At 39.2% G+C, this 19,974-nt stretch overlaps 1 protein-coding gene across 1 annotated transcript in view; it reads right to left on the reverse strand.

Moving 5' to 3' along the window:
• The window catches only part of LOC133984775 (glypican-5-like), a 55,274-nt gene that overhangs the window by 34,185 nt on the left and 1,115 nt on the right, over nucleotides 1–19,974 (reverse strand). Inside the window, exons 2-7 of the mRNA XM_062424247.1 lie at nucleotides 17,756–17,917; nucleotides 13,428–13,975; nucleotides 11,454–11,636; nucleotides 9,645–9,817; nucleotides 8,948–9,007; nucleotides 8,467–8,589 (exon numbers count right to left, since the gene is read on the reverse strand). Coding sequence (XP_062280231.1) covers nucleotides 8,467–8,589; nucleotides 8,948–9,007; nucleotides 9,645–9,817; nucleotides 11,454–11,636; nucleotides 13,428–13,975; nucleotides 17,756–17,917 — 1,249 coding nt within the window. The remainder of the gene's footprint in view (nucleotides 1–8,466; nucleotides 8,590–8,947; nucleotides 9,008–9,644; nucleotides 9,818–11,453; nucleotides 11,637–13,427; nucleotides 13,976–17,755; nucleotides 17,918–19,974) is intronic.

Consider the following 19,974-nt stretch of genomic DNA (forward strand, 5'->3'; position numbering starts at 1 on the left):
ATTGAGGGGCAGAGTTGAGCTCTATATAGTCACTGACACCACCTGATACAACTGATTAACACACACTGATGAGAGCAGAGCCTGAAATGTCTCTGTGTGTAGTTGACTGTTGCCAATCATTTGATTAAAAAATAAATAAAAGTAAGAAGAAAATCATGCTCATCTAATTCCATGGACTTTTGCTCCTGCCTAGTAAAATCCTCCAGGATTTCATGGGATTAAATATAAAGGAAACGAGTAGAGCCTGTACCTCCCTTTGTTCTGCAAAAGTATAAAGCATTTTTATTTTGAAGTGGCTTTGCAGATTATCCCAGGAGCAGTGCACTAACACAAAGCAGCTCTTTGCTTTGGATTCCTAAATCAATTTTGGGTTCCTGAAGCATCAACAAATCATTAGAGCGAGAATTAATCACAGTTTCAGAGCAATAAAGGTGAGACGTAGGATGGCAATTTTCCAAAAAGAGCCCTGTAGATAAATAAACATGAATAGTTATTGTGGCTCTCAGTAAGGAAACCCACCTAATCATGAAAATGAAGAGGGGAGTAATTGCAATTGTCTCCAGTAATGACTCTTAAGGCTTAAAGGTAACCTGAATTTAAGGGCCTAAAGGTGGAGGCAGGAGTATATAAATATGTTATATCCCCATAAACTGGAAGTGAGAGGAAAATAACTTCAACAATGCTTTTTCCACAACAAAAGGGGAAAGAAGCCAGACTATTGTTGCATAACGCTTTCTGTGTGATATTTAAATGAACATTTCTTATTAAAACAGATACCAAGGTGAATATATGTAAAACTGGTTGCAGAGGAGATATGCAATACAAAACTCTTAGTCTTAATTGTGCATTTAAGAAGAGTTGTAATTTATAGTTAATTGAGTGCAATAAGCAACACTGTATAAAACTGTATCATCTGCATAACGATTTATTTGACAATCAAGGATGAAAAAGACAACTTCATATTAATCGAAGCTTTTAATACTACAACTAAGTATTTATTGCAGAAACTACATGTTCTTGAAGTTTGCACTGGTTTTATAATATGGATGAGAAAATACACAAATAAACATGGTTTATGCAAATAAACAGATGATATGGCCTTTACTGGCCTTTTGTTTCAAGGCAGAGTGCACTCAAGCTTAATTATAGTAAAACATAATAATTGATTATTTGCCACTCAGCATGTCATAATCAATGGTTTGCAAGTGGAAATAGTAGACAACTTTGAGTAGAAATATGCTGTTTAACAGCTCAAAATGTAGTAGTTTTAGTGTAAGGTAGCAAATTATACAAATGTTCTGTTATGCAGTATCATGGTATATAAATACATGGGCACATTGGCGAGGGCTATCAATATAGCCAGTAACCTAATTAAAAGGCCACAGAGCCTGTTGGGGGCTATATGGGAACAGAGGGCTCTGTATATCAGAGGAACCTTCACATCTTCTGTCCGAGCTAAATTATGGTAGGCGCTACAAGAAGTCTCTGGCTATGTAAGAAGTCATTAACAACACAGACAATTGTTTTGCCCAGTTCTTGGAGACTTAAGTTGAGTTTTATTAAATTTACTGCATTGTTTTTAATTATTTGGAGCATCCCATCCGAAGACAACAGAGAATAAACCTTGTGATAAATCAACAGTTAGATTAAATAAATGGACTGTATGAACTTACGGGAACAACATTTTTTTATTGTTTAACTATTGACTAAATCATGAAAAACTAAAAGGTTAACAACAACTGAGATGGGGCTGAGATTGGCTCTAAAAGCAAATTGATGTGGAGTGCTGCAAAGAGAATGCCTTCAGATGATTATTGATTAGTCATTACCTGATAAGTGACAGGAAGGACAACCTGAAATGCTGACAATAATTATTACAGTTATATGAGTCAATTTCCATGATTTTGACTTTGTAAGATGTAAAGGAAAGATCAATTATTTTTGAACAACACTCAGGATCGATGCAATATAATGAAAAGGTAAGGGTCCATATTGTTCTCACTTATCAACTCTTGAAGAGGAGACATTATTAAAACACACTGCCAGCGGCAGCAGCTTGTCTGCTGAATGGTGAAGAGATATCAGTCTGACTTAATGCTAGACAGCCATCAAATATACTGAGGCTTGAGATGAAAAGGTGCTGGCTTTATTTGCTTTAATTTGACTGTTTTTTCAGTATTCAGTAAGTTCAATTAACATGAAAGTTCAAGCAGAATTGCAGTGGATGTCAGTGTCATTGATTAGACTCACACACACATCAGATCTTTCAGCTCTTTCATTAATTTGTCATCTTTTATAGAAAATAAATCTCACATGGCTGGGTTGATAAACATGGGTATATGCAAAGATCACTGAGGCCAAATCATTTCTGTTCAGTAACTTGTAATTTAAGGGTTACAATTATAAGCACATCATGTAGGTGCAAGGTTATTCAAAAAGTAACAATAGAAAAAGACTAAGGCCTACACACTCCCTCAAAAAATATTTTACTTCAAAACATTTTGCCCTAATAAAGATCAACTTAGATCAAAACCGCTACTTGTAAAATCCACTTTGTACCTACTGTTTTGCTAATGTACTGGAAACTTTCAATGCTGTGAATGAGCTATTGGCCAGATTACAGACTGTTGGGCCGGCCTGTCTGTTTGACACCATGGTGATAATGTTACAGACGGCTGGGATGACACTTGGAATAGGCAACATAAACAGCTACCAAAACTGCATCGGGAAAAAAAGTATTCATCAGTGAACGATCATCACAGTCAAAACAAGCTCAAAAATTGATGATGATATAACAAGCCAATTTCACTATGCGCCAGAACAAGCTGAGTTTAACATTCTCCCGGTGCCTCTATCGAATGCATTGGCGTCCTTCATGGTGCCTGCCCAGAGTACTTATGTATTTTGGTTTTAAAGTTGCAATAAATGATATGCAACCTGTAATTGAACTAATGACAACTGGAGCAGAGAATTAAGCTGGTCCAGCCACGCATGCATGTTAGTGTATGTGAGTCCCTCCTATGCATCCGTGTCCAATATGGCAGTCGCGTCACACTAAACTATGTATTTAGAAACATATGAGGTGATAATTAGGCAATGCAACACAGACTAGCAACAGAATATTGATCCATATTTGATCAGCACTGCTAGTTTGACAATTTGATCTGAGTGTCTCCTCAAGGGCCGCCTTCTTTTCTTGAACAATGCACATATTTATTTTGGTCTAAGACGCTGCTGCTATTGTGCGACATCTAGTGTCTGAATGTCGTGTATTGCAACTTTAAATTACGTTGTGAAAAGTTGTAGGTAGTAGTTGTGTCTTTGTTTCAAAAGAATCTAGGCATCTAGCATCTACTAAGACCGGCCCTGCAGATGGCAAACTGAGGTGTGACGGTGAGTGACACTTAATAAGATCTGGTGAACGACAGACCTTATTCACCAGCACCGTAACGACAATGGTGCTCCGCTGTTGCCCTCAGTTACTGCGGGGTTGCTAACGGTAACACACACAGAGATCCATTCTTCTGTCACATCCCTGTAGCAATCATTTAAAGCCTCTATAACGTGCACAGAACACACACACACACACACACACACAGGCACGCTTTTACAAATGCAGTGAAAATTAAATTACCTGAGATAGTGATCTGATCTGAGGGAGAAGTGTAATTATAAGAGTCACAACCTCAATTGTAAATGTAGCTGCATTCCTACAAATCATTTACATAGTACTCTCTCTTCCTCTTTCTCTCTCTCTCTCTCACACACACACACACACACACACACACACACACACACACACACACACACACACACACACACACACACACACACACACACACACAAACTCCACTGACACCTGAGGCTGATACCTGTACTCTTACACCAGATGTGCAAGTGATAGGCTGTGGTTTGGCTGGGTTTGAAAAAAGTGCTCTTAGTCTCACGTTCTCTAATTGTACATATCACAGTCCTCCTCACACCGTCTGGATAATAATCTCACTCTGCTTTTAACACCATTTCCCACGACTCTATGAAGCAGTAATGGCTGGTGTAAAACAGATTTGAATGGATTATATCGCACAACACCTCAAAACATTGGGTGTGGCATGTCTATAGTGGTGGTAGCAGAGTTAATATCTTTTTACTTGGGATAAGTGATAAGATGCTTCCCTCTTCTGGTGGCAATTGACTACTACAGTTCAGATTGGCTACACTACTGTAACAGTTACCGGTAAGTTTAATCAGTCAGTACAGCTGCAAAACACACGACTAAACACTTAAACAATTATAAAAATTCCAGCACAGTCATCAGCTATCAATACTTTATGACACTGCTATATTTGAAGAAAATGGCAGATGTATATTAACCATGTAACATAAAGCAAGAAAGGATGGATAGGAAGCTGCTCAGTGCAGATGTAACTTTAAATCTCATGATACAATGTAAAGGCCTTAGTATATTTTATGTAGAGCTGATATATCAAATTAGGATTACATTTTCTTTCTCACAGCTGCTTTCTGTATGTGTTGTGATGGAAAAAACACATACAGTGGTAAGGATGGTGATGTCTGGCTCATGTGTTAAGTGTTTATTTGAAGTGTGTTGTCCTATCTTACTGCCAGTAACATATCTTGCACTTATCCTTTGATGGATAAAGCTGGCGATTTTCTACATTTTTCCTATAGTTGACAAATCTCATGTTCAGAGCCAAACCAACAATTAATTGATACTATTAACAATGAGAAATAATATATCAGGCTTTGGACACACACACACACACACACACACACACACACACACACACACACACACACACACACACACACACACATACATATAGTATTATCACTTGATTGTTGGTTTGGCTCTGCACATTAGAAAATTAGTCACTTTGACTCAAACATGGGCTTATTTGACTATATTGGGATTTTATATTCCTGCCAGTGAAATAAAAGCATTGTAACTCCCACATTATGTAATTTTGAAGGGTATTGTCCTAACAATTACATCTGATCGAGTATTTTGTTATGACCCACTGTTGTCTCTGTGTATGTAAGTGTCCCCACCTGCATAGGTGTGTCTGTGTGTAGGTCGATTGGCCGGGAGCGATTGGAGGACAGTCTGCTGTCAGATGGGCTCAGCCATTAGCTCACTGTGTTTATGCATCTGAACTGAGAGAAAGTTTTCAAAGATACGTATTGTATATAAATGTATTTTGACACTTTGTTACTTAATTTGCATGTAACAACTTGAATTTTTATATTGTATATATTCCCAAATGAAATGGGTGGACTGCCTTCCTCTTTTTGTTTTTTTGGGTTTTTTTTTTACACTTTTACATTTTTATTTTTATGCAATAAGAAATGCTTACTTGGCTGCATGTAGTGTTGATTAATTTTGAAATATTTCTTTAATTTGTTGTTTTGGACTGAGTTTACACAAATGAAACATTTCTACAAGATCCTATTTAAGATGTCATTAAGCCTAAAATATAAAAATAGTGATAAAATGCTTTGACTACATTGTTGCAAGGCTTATTTTGGCCACTGTCTGAGAAATTACACCCACTCCTCCTGTGTTGTGACTCTTGTTCGCTTGACATGGGTGTAACTGTCTTCATCTTTATGCTAGCTTGTAACCTTGAAAATAGACAAGCTAATAATCTGCTCTCTTCCCTCATCCCCTCTCAGACTCTCACATCAATCTGTCCGTCTGCCGTTTCTCACACTTTCTCCCACTATACACTCTCACAAAACACAGACATTTGTAAGTGAAGTGGGTCAGAGGGCGGAGGAGATGAATGGAGGTCTGAATAGAAGGATGGGGAGATGAATGGACAGCAGAATAAATGAATGAATGGGTGGATGGATGGATGGAAGAGAGAGGAAGATGTAAAGAGGTCAGAGAGGCACAGGCTGGCTTCTCTCCAACACAGGCCACTAGCCCTCTAAGTAAAGCCTTCCCTAAAACAAGCTTGATAGATGATGATAGTCAGAAGTCCTGAATATTTAACTTCTAGTCTCGTTCAGATTTCTCTTTTAACGTAATATATGTTGTTTGTTAGACTATCGAAGTCAAATATCAAACATTATTGTATTGGTTCATATTAGGACATCTATATATGATGATTTAAAAATATTTTGAATTGATCCTTCAAACTGTATGAAGGAAATGATTTTGATAGTAAAAGTCCTGCTACAGTTTCCTTTAAATATCAGCAGAAGCACAGAAATGGCAGTGCTATTAAATATCAGGTTTACTGGCCTTCACGTCATCGCTGATGGTGATAAAGCAATGTGAGTTTGTGTGTGCGTGTGTGTGTGTGTCGGATGTCCTTGCAAGGCTTCATGGCCTGCTTCATATGGTTGATAGACCATTAATGGAAAACCTTCTCCATCACAGCAAACCATTCCCTACTGAGATGAACAGTGTGTGTGTGTGTGTGTGTGTGTGTGTGTGTGTGTGTGTGTGTGTGTGTGTGTGTGTGTGTGTGTGTGTGTGTGTGTGTGTGTGTGTGTGTGTGTGTGTGTGTGTGTGTGTGTGTGTGTGAAGTGACGTCAATTGTATCTGTAGCTCCAATACCACAAATCATAATCTGCCTGAAGGGGCTTTACAATCTGTTCAGCATACGATATCCTCTATCCTTACACACTTGATTTGGATAAGTAAAAACTCTTCCCAAAAACATTTTAACTGAATAAAAAGTGGAAAACACTTCAGGAAGAGCAGCGGAGGGGGGACCCTTTTCCTTGGACGGAAAGACATGAAATAAACATTGTGTGCAGAATGTCTGTGTGCTGTGAGATGTCAGATGAACACAATAATTCCATATTCAGTGTGGATTGCAGGATGCATGTTAGTATGTGTGTGTTGGAGTGTGTTTATGTGTGTGCGTGTGTATTAGTGTGTGTGTGTGTGTGTGTGTGTGTGTGTGTGTGTGTGTGTGTGTGTGTTGGTACTTGTAAGTGTGTGTTTGCCCATTTGTCTTGTTACCAGTTAAAGCTGCCAATGTAATCACCATGAGAAAGACTCTGGAAATGAACTCTCTAACCTTCACAACCCTGTCAACCCCCAGCCCACACACACACACACACACACCCTGACCAACTATTAGGAGCCACACACACACACACACACACACACACACACACACACACACACACACACACACACACACACACACACACACACACACACACACACACACACGCACACACACACACACACACACATACACACACACACATTAACACACAGGCACACACACTTGACGTTCATCTGGCTCTGGTGCGACACAGACATCAGACTACATAGTTGCATGGATGACTATCTGACTGAAGCACATATTTCCATCATTTGATGCTCATAAAGATCCTTTTCAAATAAATATCAAAATAATATAACACCAACCCTCTGGATCGATGACAAACTTTCTCAGTGGCACTTGGGGAGATTTTACAATGATTTCAGATTTATCTTAAGTAACAAACTTGATTTGATGAATGAAAGTTGAGTTGAGTTGATATTAAAGCCAAGAAAGCATGTAACATCTTTCTGATGCACCCACTGGACTGTCATTTAGTACAGAATGGTGGCTGGGTGCTGAAGTGTATTGGAATAAATATACTGTAACTCCTACTGTACATCAACATTGCTGCAATATACTGCAGCATCTGGGCAACAGCGGCGGAGAGGAATGTTAATGAACAGCAGTCCAGTCGGTTAACAAGGAATGAACAATGAAACAACAAAGAATTTAGTGGCATGTACCAGAACGTACTTGGCGGACATACAATATAATATTCACTCAAGTATGTTTTGCATTAGTGTACAATCACGTGAATACGAATCATTGTGTTTTCTTTACCTTAAAATGAGCCCATTATATCTACATAGGGAGGAGGTCCTCTTCTACAGAGGCCACCATGTTGGACCACCATGTTTCTACAGTAACCCTGAACAGACAAACCAAACACTGGCTCTAGGTTCTCATACAAGCTTGGAAGTCAAAGGAAAGGAGGTGGGTATTCAGTTTGTTGCAATCTGCAGCCTCACTGCTAGATGCCCAACACATTGTACTTTTTACGTGCAGCACAGGCCTGAAATTTTAGCTTAAGCCTGACAGGTCTGATAGACCAAACCTGATATTTTTACATCATTCTCTCTCTGTCTCACTTGTATATGCATTTACAGTAATGCAGTGTTCAAAGCAATGTTGTTTTAGCTCTGTATCCCAGTGCACTGGGTCTGAAATAAAAACAGTGACTACAGGTTAAATGTTGCTGACAAAATCACACCTCTGTTGGTGTTGAATTATCAGCATTCATCCAATGCGGAACTTAATAGGAATCATGCCAGAAACGGTTGACTCACTGGCCTCCATACTGGACCACATACTGTGTCAGGGGTACTGCTCTACATGCCTAATGAAAATCTTTTTGACAAAGTAATGTATGACACACCTCTCCACGACATCTTGGCCACTCCAGCATGTGTGCTGCTCAACCTCCATCTCACTTTCACAAAGCATCTCTGGTAGCTCTGAGAAAAACCACTGGTACCGCTGAATGGAGCCCTCAAACTCCCTGAAAGACAGACAGAAAAAGATCCTATATTTGATTTTATCTTTCACACCTTAACACAATGACTGTATTCTTTAGGAAAAATAACACTTAAAACAATGAAAGAATTGTATTATTCAATTGTTTGTTTATTCAGTTATTCAACTACCAGGACTAGTAGAGGCAGTTGCATTACACTTTATATCCCTTTATAGGCCTAATATTTGCTGTGAATCATTCCCACAGATGTTTTTCTAAATGTGTACAATACACAACCAAAGTCCAGAGTAAATGACCATTGTAAAAAACATGAGCACACATGATTAGATTTCTGTATTTTTGTACTTAATACTGCCTTGCTAATTCATGGAGATTAATTTACCTTGACAGTTTTTTCAGGCTTCGACTCTTGTCACCTCTAGAACCTTTGAGGGGGAAGGACCTGGTGGGAGACACGCAAACAAACAGAAAACATTTTTTATTTAATTTTACACTGCTATGACTGAAGGTAAAAAGAGCCTCTGTTCAACTTCACAAAGTGATTTAGACAAGTAGGACTCGTTTCTGGATCAACATCTCACATTATGATATAAGGTATATTTTTGTTATTGTCAGCGGGGCCTATGAAAAAAGCAAACATGTCGTTCACTTGAATAAGTATGGTTCAACTAGCCAAAACCAAAATTTGTTCACATCCTTAATTGTTTCTGGAAAAACCTATCATGTTCATTTTATTGATTAATTATGCTGACCAAAGCAAAAATAGGGATACATTTGGCCTTCCAACTTCAATTTAGAAAGCTTTACTCTGAAGAAGCACAAAATTACTTTGAAAGAAGCACAGGAACAGCACACTGATGATGTCAATGGCTGTGATTGGTTGATCGCAATGTTGGTCCAGGAACACAATGTTGGATGTTGATCCAAGGACATGCTCTCTGCCTAAATCACATCTTGCCTATTCATTCTCCCTGTTCACCGATAATTCACCTACTAAAGCTAAATTCTAACCCTAAATGTCCCTAAATATTCTCACCTTTGTCAAGAAAATATACTTTAAACACATGTATATGACTCACCTGCGGGATTGTGGCTGCAGGCGTTGATGAACAGTAGGGCCCACTGAGGGTAGTGAAGTCATGGATAACCGCTCTGAGCTTGATGACGTCACAGATGTTGGAACATGCGTGGAGGTGGGATGTATACTCATCATCATGGGACCGGCACCCTGGGGTCCGCACACCTTCTCTACCTGAGGAGGAGACAGCATGGAGGGTAATGATTGGAGGGCTGATGGTGCTCCTGTTTTTGGTTTGCAACTTTTTATTCTGACATACCCCTACTGTCTAATCAGATGAGGGTAATATCCCTTCACGGTAACTACTCACCATGTTCCAAATGTGCTCATTTCAACTGATTTAAAGTTTGATATTGGTTTGCACTATTAAATGTATGAAGTTAGGTGTTGTATATAATTAAGGGGAACAGAAGCTTCATGTTTAACCCTTCAGCTATCTCAAATTCCCTGAGTTTTGCAACTGCCTCAGGTTGGTGGGAGGAGCTTCCTGTGAAGTTGGCCTTTCATATCTAGAAGTTTATTGGTTGTTGTGACTGATCTGGCAAGTCAAAGACAACTAGACTCTCCGGCTTTTTCCTTTTAGATATCCTAATCTGGATTTTAATTTTTATATTAAATTGAGTAGTTAGTGTTTTGTAAAATGACACAAAAAGTCTGATAAATTTCCATAATATTATAATTGCATTTTAATCTAAACTACCATACAGTTAAAGTTACATTGTTAAAATAATGAAACTGGATTTGTGTTCTGTACAATCTGCACAGTAAAAACAGTTTCTTTTTTGAGCAGTGTTCTTTAGTGCAGCAAGGATGCCAAATTCCTCTCAAAACCACCCAACACAGTGGAGAAAAATGCATGACAGAGGCCAGTAGCTTTAAATTTTCCCCACAATGGTCTTATTTGTTCAAAGAAACTACTGTTGTATCAAAAGGGTGTGTTGTAAGGATCTGCTGTCCCTGAAATGCTGTACACAGCACATACAAACTGTCAAAAGGTCTGATGTTAGCTTTTGGTGGTATGTCTCATGAATAAAAAGCTTGATCAAACATTGAATGAAGTGGTATGTTCTTATTAGTCGCAATTATCAGTGTGATTATGCTTGTGTGTGTTTGTTTACTTCTCAGGAATCTACTCTACTAAGTCCACAGTGTTCTCTCAAAGGTTGGACGGCTACTCTATTTCTTCCTCCAACAGTGTGTGCATGCATGCATGTGTTTGTGTGTCGTCTGTTTGTCCAGAGATTAGCCACAGAAACTTTCTCATCACTCAGAACCAAGCTGCATTCTGGGTATTGGTTGTCCCGCCAACCAGGGCCTTTGTCTGGCGCTGGATCTGTATTCACACTCACATACATACGCATTAACGCACACACACAGACTGAGGGGAACCCCAGATTCTCTGAAGAATGAGTCTGTTTTTAGACCATCTAGGTACAAGGCTTTTGTGAGGGGATCCAACTGCCAAACTGAAAGAAACCCACGGCCTTCCTCAGTCTGTGTCCAAAATTCAAATGACTTTATTATTGGGGTATATGAGTAAGGATAGTTAAACAATCTGTTACTGATCCTGATTTAGTTTTGAACAGTGGTGCATTCATTCAATTCAAAATTTAAACAGTTTTCAAAATGTTTAGAGGACTGGCATCAAGTCCAAAAATGCTATCTTCATTTCTGTATCTGTGAGTGTATAACAAACAACTTTTAATGGATTTTCTCCTCAATAATACAATGCAACTAGTATCATCTCTTCACACATCTATGCTGTCTATAGTTCCATCCTCCCCTCCGTTCTTTCATCCACTCTGCTTACTGTCGCAGTGATGCGTGGCCCGTGCAGCTGAGCGTGCAGTATAGCGTCATTCACATGGTTTCGGACCGCCAACAGAGCGAGTTCCATGCTGTTGTGGTTGCTGCTGGTTGCTAAAGTAGCGGCTAACCGTTGAAGCAATACCACCAAACTCCCCCAGGGGGTGCCAAGTTCTGATACACCCACCTAAAAACAAAGAATGGAGAGAAAAAATTAGAAATGGGTTGGAGGGAGAGCAAAATGTGCATGGGTGAACATGTAAGCAAAAAGGACTACTTGTTTTAATGTCATGTTTTGAAGAACTTCCAGTGAGACTGGAAGTTGGTGGTGCCAAAAATGGGACATTTTGGCACACTTGAAATCAAAGACTGCATTAAAATTATGAGTGTGTCATTTTAACCCTTTTTTCTTTAATGTAATGTTTTCCAAAAGTTGGTAAATTAGCTCAAATGTGCTGTATATGGCATAACTAAGGATCGATCTATAAGTGAAAGAGTGATTGTGACACCTTTCTTTCCTTAAAAAGACAAATTAATAGGTGGTTGGAAATGAAAAACAATGAAACAATTGGCATCATCTATCACATGACAGCGGTGTGACATTCCTGTAAACGAGATGGTATTTGTAAATATGAGGATCGCATTTCCCATGAACCCAGTTGCTTCCTGTTACAGAGAGGCTGCTCCTACTTGTCCTCCTGGTTTCTTTTCTCCTTTGCTTTACTGAAGAAGATAAACATGTTGGGAGTTGTTTTTCAGATGCACTTTCACACTTTCTTCACTTCCAAAAACTCTCAAGCAGGATGAGCAGTGGCATTTTTTTTCCCAGTTTTGTGCTGTAAAGAAGTCTCTCTGTTGTGGGTACCTTTAAAGCTGTCCAGCTAATTTCGAAGCAGCCCAGTGAAATGCAGTGAAGACACTGCCAATTCTCTTGGCATTTCTCATGTTAGTCGTTGGCCGCAAAATTAATATGGAAATAATTTACTGGAGTTAAAACGTTATGAATGACTGATTCAGCAGTGTAAGCAATGGAAACATTACAACAAATCTGTTACTTGCTTCTCCCCAGACAGAGGCGGACAAATAATCTGAAGCCTGTGATGAATCCAAAGTAATGTCTGCTACAATACACAAACACACACACACACACACACACACACACACACACACACACACACACACACACACACACACACACACACACACACACACACACTGCAACACACACAATGTGAAAAGCAATGCATTAGATGAGCTTTTATTGGTAATTTATAAGAGCAAAACCCTATTCCAAAGATATCTCTGAACATATTTACTTTTAAAGTGACAGGAGGTCTAAGTGCAAAATGTATTTAAGGTGTCTTTAGTTTGATATTTTGGGAAAATGCTTATTTGCCTCCTTGCCAAAAGGGAAGATCAATACCATTATCATGTCTGCTGCTTAAGTATTAAGCTAAAGTCAACTCAGAGAGAAAGCAGAGGAAACATCTACCCTGACTCCCTTTATCCACATGCAAGCACCTCTAATTAACACACTGTGTCTTGTTTAATGAGAAGTTAAACATTTTTATTTTTTTGGTAATTTCGTTACCAAGAAACTGCCAATAAATAGTTAGAGCAAAATCCAAGTGTTTGTATGCAGATGAAACAAATGAGATACAGTATTTACATTTTTTAAATTTAGAGGTGCTAATAGGTGAATTTGTAACTTTGGACAGAACCAGGCCCCTGCTTCCACTCTTCATGCTAATCTAAGGTAATTGCCTCCTGCCTTTGGCGTTATACATGCAGGCATGAGAGTGGTATTGATCTACTCCTCTTGGTCATGATAGGAAAGCACACATTTGAACTATTCCTTTGTGTACAAAGTTTTCACACTCACTTGCCAGAAACATCTATTGTTGTTTCTCAGAATCAGAATGGACAACATCATTATAACTTACACATATTAACAATGATACACACAACCAAGACTTACCAGACATCCTCTCATAATGTTAACACACAGTCCGGTACAGGGCCGTATCAGCGTCAGCCCTCTACAGTGGGAACAGTACTGCATCCTCACTAACCCCCGCCCACACTCTCTGGATAACAAAGCCTTCTCTGTCGCATTCACGACCTCTCCAGCCAGTCTGAGCAGTCGGCTCAACGCTCGGCCCGCCCCAAGTGCACGGGATAGGGTGCTGACCAGGAGGCGAGGATGGGGTCCGAACGGACTGACATCCTGCCGCGTCATCCGCAAGCAGTCGTCGTGATTGCTGGAGGGGGAGGAATAGGGCTGAGGTGACGCGTGGCCGATCCCAGGGTTGAGAAGGCGGCGGTAAACCAATGGGAAGAGGTCATTGTAGAAACGACGTACGGTGTTGTCCAATGTGAAATTAGAGTCTCCAGAAAGATGGTATTTGATGTCGCTGAACAGCTGAAGCACAAGGGGGCGACACTCTGATGCCAGACTTGAGTAGGCGTTGTCAAACAGGGTACTGGTCAGATTTGATGTAAAGGACAGAAGCGACTCAAATGTCTCTGCAGAGAGAGAGAGAAGACAGATATTTTTAGTTATTGTACATTGTAAAATAATGTTAGACATCCATAATAACTATAACTAAACTGCATATTAAGGAAATTAACTATGACACTGCTGAGTGTATGCTTGGCTAATCCAAATTCATCCACTTGGAAAGCTGGCACCTTGCATATTGAATTTTAGTTTTGATGGTCCTTGTCTGAATGATCCTTAGTACATAGAAGAATTGTACTTTGGTGCATTGGTGCTTTGAGCAAAATGCTAACATCAGCGTGCTAACAATGAAGCTAACATGCTGATGTTTAGCAGGTAAAATGTTTACCATATTCACCATCTCTGTTTAGTTTGATAGTATGCAATTCAAGTATGAGTGTTAACTAAGTCACCTCTCCACACCCTATCAGTATGGTCACTGGAAGAAGTCTCCCATCAGACTGTTCACAAAGTTGTGGCTCAGGCAATGATCTCTCTCTATGTATCCTCCCAACACACAAATAAGTCTCAGTACCAAATCACAGAGAAGAGTGAGAGAGAGACGCAAGAAGAGAGTGAGCAAGCATAAAAACTTAATAGAAACCAAAACTTTATTTCTTCTGTATTTCCTTGTGGTTACTAAAATATACAGACAGACTCTCAGACATCAGTATATTGTTGTTGGAGGCACGACAAATGGCAAATGTTCAAACGCCCAGTACTGGTCCGCTGCCCAAGAAAGGAACCTTTGACATGTGTTAAATATACTGTATTAAGCACACATATATAGTCTCTCTGAATAAACTTTGCATGCAGCAAATATACAGTGTATTATGTATCCCATTAACAGTATATCCTTATTTTTTTAACAGGAGTATAACTGACACACTTAGGCTACTGTATGTCATACCCCATACATCTGTGCATATATTAGTTTTCTGTGTTACGTGTGTCTCACTAACCTTGAGCTGACTTTATCCTGCTGCGTATGAGCCAAAATAGCTCACAACTTAATTCATCCTGCAGCTCGTTTTCACTACCCTGTTATCTATAGTCAGGTGATAATGAGAGGCCTAATCTCATGATCCACTGTGTTTCCTATGTCCTGCAGGGTCTAACAAAGTGGACTGAACCATCCCCTAAACAGAGACTGGTGGTGGTGTGTGTGTGTGTGTGTGTGTGTGTGTGTGTGTGTGTGTGTGTGTGTGTGTGTGTGTGTGTGTGTGTGTGTTTGAAACTTGCCAACTATAAAGGGTGATGTCAATCTGGTGGCATCCTGACACACGCACAGACAACTGGGTGTAATGGATAGAGAAGAGTGACTTTCACCAAGTCACTCTGTCATTCAACGTACATGTTTGTGTGTGTGTATATGTGTGTCCTAATAGCTTTGTACTTCACTATCACAGCTGCAGCCACCTGGCTCTCCAGATGACAGCAATTTATCAGGCAATTTATTAAATAACTAATAAATAAATATGATGCAACATTTTATGGGTCTAGAAAAGCATGCACATGTCTCTTATGTAAGATATACAGTGGAGTTTACACTGCAGCAACATGGGTTTTTGTTTTAACTCTGTACATTCATACCTATTTTAACCTGAATAGATGTGATAAAATGCAGCAAAATATCTGTCAGTAGTGAGAATGTCTCACTTTTATGTGTTTGCATACCCATGTCCTGGCAATAGCCACTCAAATACAAACAGCATCGAGTGACATGGTAAACTACTCTGGGGTCATGTGATTATCTCTTCAGCCTCTGTGATTGGATGACAGCTGCGGCGTGGAGGAGAGGGCACAGAGGTCTTTTACAGTGCCAGTAGAAACACACGCAAGCCTACAGACACACACACACACACCAAAGTAATCCACAGGGTGTAAATAGAGCCTGACTACAACCGCTCTGGGCATGTCTCAGTTTCTCTAGTGGGTTATAATCAGTGTGCTTAGGAGAGGGGATCCTTTGAGATTCAGCTCAGCTGTTGAAGAACACCAGGGTCATTCAAAATGAATTTAATTAATTAATGAATTAAGAAATTCTGCTTTATTTATATAATTAAAGCTGTATTAATAAGTTATTTTTTGCCTTTTAAGGGCAAAATAACTCCACAACTAGCTCACAGAAAACCTATACATATATATATACCTAGACATATTATATCACCTTAAAGTTGTCATAGCTAATTGTGTAACCTCCAGTAGATACAAAGCAACATTAACTTTCAATTGCAGTTGTGTTTCTGGCCACCTGATGAATGGTTTTGGTTTCTATGAAGAAATATTTTGCAGCTTAATGCTTTTGCTTTTAAGATTTTTTGGTAAGAAAAAATGTCCTGGCCATAAAACTAAAACAACAGGCTACAAGAGGCTAATGTTGTAATCATGGACAGATGCAGGTTTGGTTATAATAATAATAATAATACATTTTATTTAAAGGCGTCTTTCTTGGCACTCAAGGACACCGTACAAAATTACAGAAATTAAAAACACATTAAAGTTGACAATTATTAAAGAGTGACCCCTTTCATACTGCACATAGTCATTTTATTAATTGCTAGCATAAAGCATTAATCTGTGGAGCTTCAACCTGAATAAAATGTAAGTACATACAGCACATTTTTAACTTTTCTCTTCTTGCTCGCTGTAGTTTGGGCCTTGTTCAGCCCTCATTTGTGTATGGGCATTTTCCATTAATTTTACCCATGGATGGTTTAGCTGTCCATGGGGCATAAATAGCAGCTGAAACTGAGCCTGAGTGCATTCAGATGTATCAGGCAAGAGATAGAGAGACAGAAAAAAGGAAAACAGAGAGGTACATGTTTGCCATGTCTGTCTGCTGGGTTTCATCAACCCTACCCCTCTCATAGTGTGTGCACTACACACACACACACACACACACACACACACCTACATACACACATGCATGCACACGATCTGTATCTCACACACACACACACACATGCTCACACAGACTGGTGAATAGCGTTGAGAGACAAGTGGACAAGCAGAGTATTCTTCCTCCTATTCAAAGCAGGCCGTTAGAGACCGGCTGTTGCCCACAGCAACAACACTTTGCTGCGGATATGCACTGAATGTAAACATTCTCCATCCCTCGCTCTCTCATTGGTCAAGAACAAAACCTGATTATTGCAGCGACAGAGACAGACAGACGGAGAAAGAGAGCAGAGAGTTGTAACAAAGTTTTCCGCTGCTCCCTCTGAGAGTTTGCTCTCTCAAAGACTCAATCGAACATCAGTTGTTTGTTTGGCTAGCCACTGTGGCGCCTCACAAAATAAACTGGCCTCACACCACCACCCTGACACAAACTAGCTATTTCATGATGATCACACAAAGTAAGAATGGCAGGGGGGCTACCAGCACTTGACAGAACTGTTAAAACATCAAAATCACCAGTGCCATTGAAGTCACATTTAGATTCTTATAACTGTCAATTATAATGAATCCATGAAAAAAATGGTTCACACAGTACAAATGAAACATAGAGTTCAAATTAGGACAGCAAATAAAGATTATTTTCATCATCAATTGACTTTTTTAACAATTTCGCAAAATGTAAAAAATGTGAAAAAGGCATATCATTTACAATGATATGACAGATAGGAAAAACTACAAAATAATATATTTCATGAACTGAAACTAAAGAATTTGGGGCAGTTTTACTTTTTTAAATTTCGTAAGCATATGCAAAGTGTTGTTGTTACTTTCAATTCTCCAATATGCTTTTTCCAATTACTGTTTTCCTAAAACCTTTTCTTACCCCTGTAATGTTTCTACCTCACCTTGGTAGGCCCTGGTGTGTCCAGTGATCAGATACTTGAGCTCGAAGCTGTAGGATCGCATCTTCTGCTGTGTCTCACTCCGAACAGCTGCCATGTAACTGTCCTCCATCTTACTGGTACAGCAGCTGGGCCCGGGGTGGACACACACTCGGAGAGACTCATCTGAGAGACGGAGCACATGGACGTGTTAGTGGAGGATGTTAGGCCCACGTATATTTGCAGTTTGCACACAGGTTAAATCTCACCCAACACAGAATAGTGGGTCTTATTGGGTTTTTTGTTAACCTTTACTCCAGAGCTGCAACAATTAGTCGATTAACCGACAAGTTGATCCACAGAAAATTCATTTTTAGGAGTTGTGAGTCTTTTTAAGAAAATTCTGGTTCCAGCTTCTTAAATGTGAATATATTCTGGTTTCTTTAGTCTTCAGTGAGTCCTTTGAGGATGTCACCTTGAGCTGTGGGAAACAGTGACCCACACTTTTCACCATTTTAAAGACTAAATTGATTAATCAGGAAAATAATCAATTGATAATAAATGATAATAATAATAATTGTTAGTTGCAGCCCTACTTTGCATCAACTGTAATTGGTTAAGATTTTTCAGGGTGACTATCCTGTTCAAAATGTCAACATGTTCCTCACAATTAATAGATAAACTGACATGTTGATTTTTTTTAATATGATGAATATATTTGCAAAATAAAGAATTCCACCATTACATTTCTTTTCACTTTGGGCACATCAATGGGCAATAACAGCTACAGATTTGATCCTAAAGGTTGTTGTAAGCCTAAACAAAATCCTTTTCTGACATGTTATTACTAACAAACTGACAAGAATCCATAAGCATTTCATGCACTCGGCTTTATGACTCCACAAAAATAATTCTAAAATGAGCCTGTTGGGACTCGACATGATGACAGGCAGAGTGGGCGACACTTCACCACTCACACCAAAGTGTGTGTATGTGCAGCAGTCTGACTTTGGTAGACTGCTGTAAGCCAAGCTGTCAAGCAGCTGACTGAGATCAAGGGAGAGAGAGGGATAGGAGGAATGGACCGGTCACCTATGTCTGACCTGACACACACACACACACACACACACACACACACACAGAGAGAGTGAGAGAGAGAGAAAGGCCAATCAAAGCTGGGCTATTCATATTAGTGCTGGCTGACAATGGAATACATAGCAGAGATGGTTACTATTTATTGATAATGGTATGTTGCATTCCTCGTTTGCAATTAGGACAGCAGGTTGTTTGGCAGCTACACAGCCAGGCTAGGAAACAACTCCTCCACAACTAACTCAGTCAGCATGATTCAGCAGCATGTGTGACCTCTTTTTTTCTTTCAAAAATATTCATTAAACTAGTGTGACAAAAAGAAAAGTCCACTTATAGGAAATGTTCCCAATGTTAAGCAGCTTAGCGCTCAGTTTTCATGGAATATGCTCCACTATTACCAAGTGATGTATGAATAAAGAGGTGGATGTACAGCATATGGAGGGAGATTGAGGCATTTATCTCTGTTCCAGGATAAAAGTGCCTGAGAAGTTTATTTAAGTGGATCTTGTGCTAAAAAGTTTCGATTTTCAAAATAAATAATGAACACCTAAAGCTAAAATTTTCAAAAGGCAGTTTGACAATGAGACACAAACACCATTAACAAAGCCAGGCAGTGGTGTGTTGTCTGAAGGGAGAGTTTCAGTCAAGAAAAAAAGCAGCCAATTAACTATTGTGCAGTCTGTTTAAAATGACACCTTTCGCAAGCTAATTCATCCCAGGCTATGCCAATTGACTGAATGCCAAAACAAAAGTCTCTGTTGTGCAGGGGTGTTGAGTAAAGATTGTGCAAAGACAATTACCATAATAATTACAGAAAATGCTAAAGCCACTACAGTTTCTTTCTAACAATTAATAACACCACCAGTACATGACACAGTATCAAATAACAGTAAAATTGCAGGAACATCAATACACAGTTCCTTATGTCTTATTTGGAAAGCTGCAAAACTACATTTAAGTGTCACCAACCACAAACAAACTCCCCTGTAGGAAAATTATACAGTTATCCAAGTGCTATCTATTGTTGTATCCTATTGTACTGATTAGCCAAGATGACTAAAATCTGATTCTTGTGTATTTTACAAACTTAATAATAATCTCTCATCATCTTCCAAATTGCTCAGGGAAATCTACAGTGACTGCTAACTATG

The sequence above is a fragment of the Scomber scombrus genome, chromosome 8 (genome assembly GCF_963691925.1).
Source record: "Scomber scombrus chromosome 8, fScoSco1.1, whole genome shotgun sequence".
Taxonomy (NCBI): Eukaryota; Metazoa; Chordata; class Actinopteri; order Scombriformes; family Scombridae; genus Scomber; species Scomber scombrus.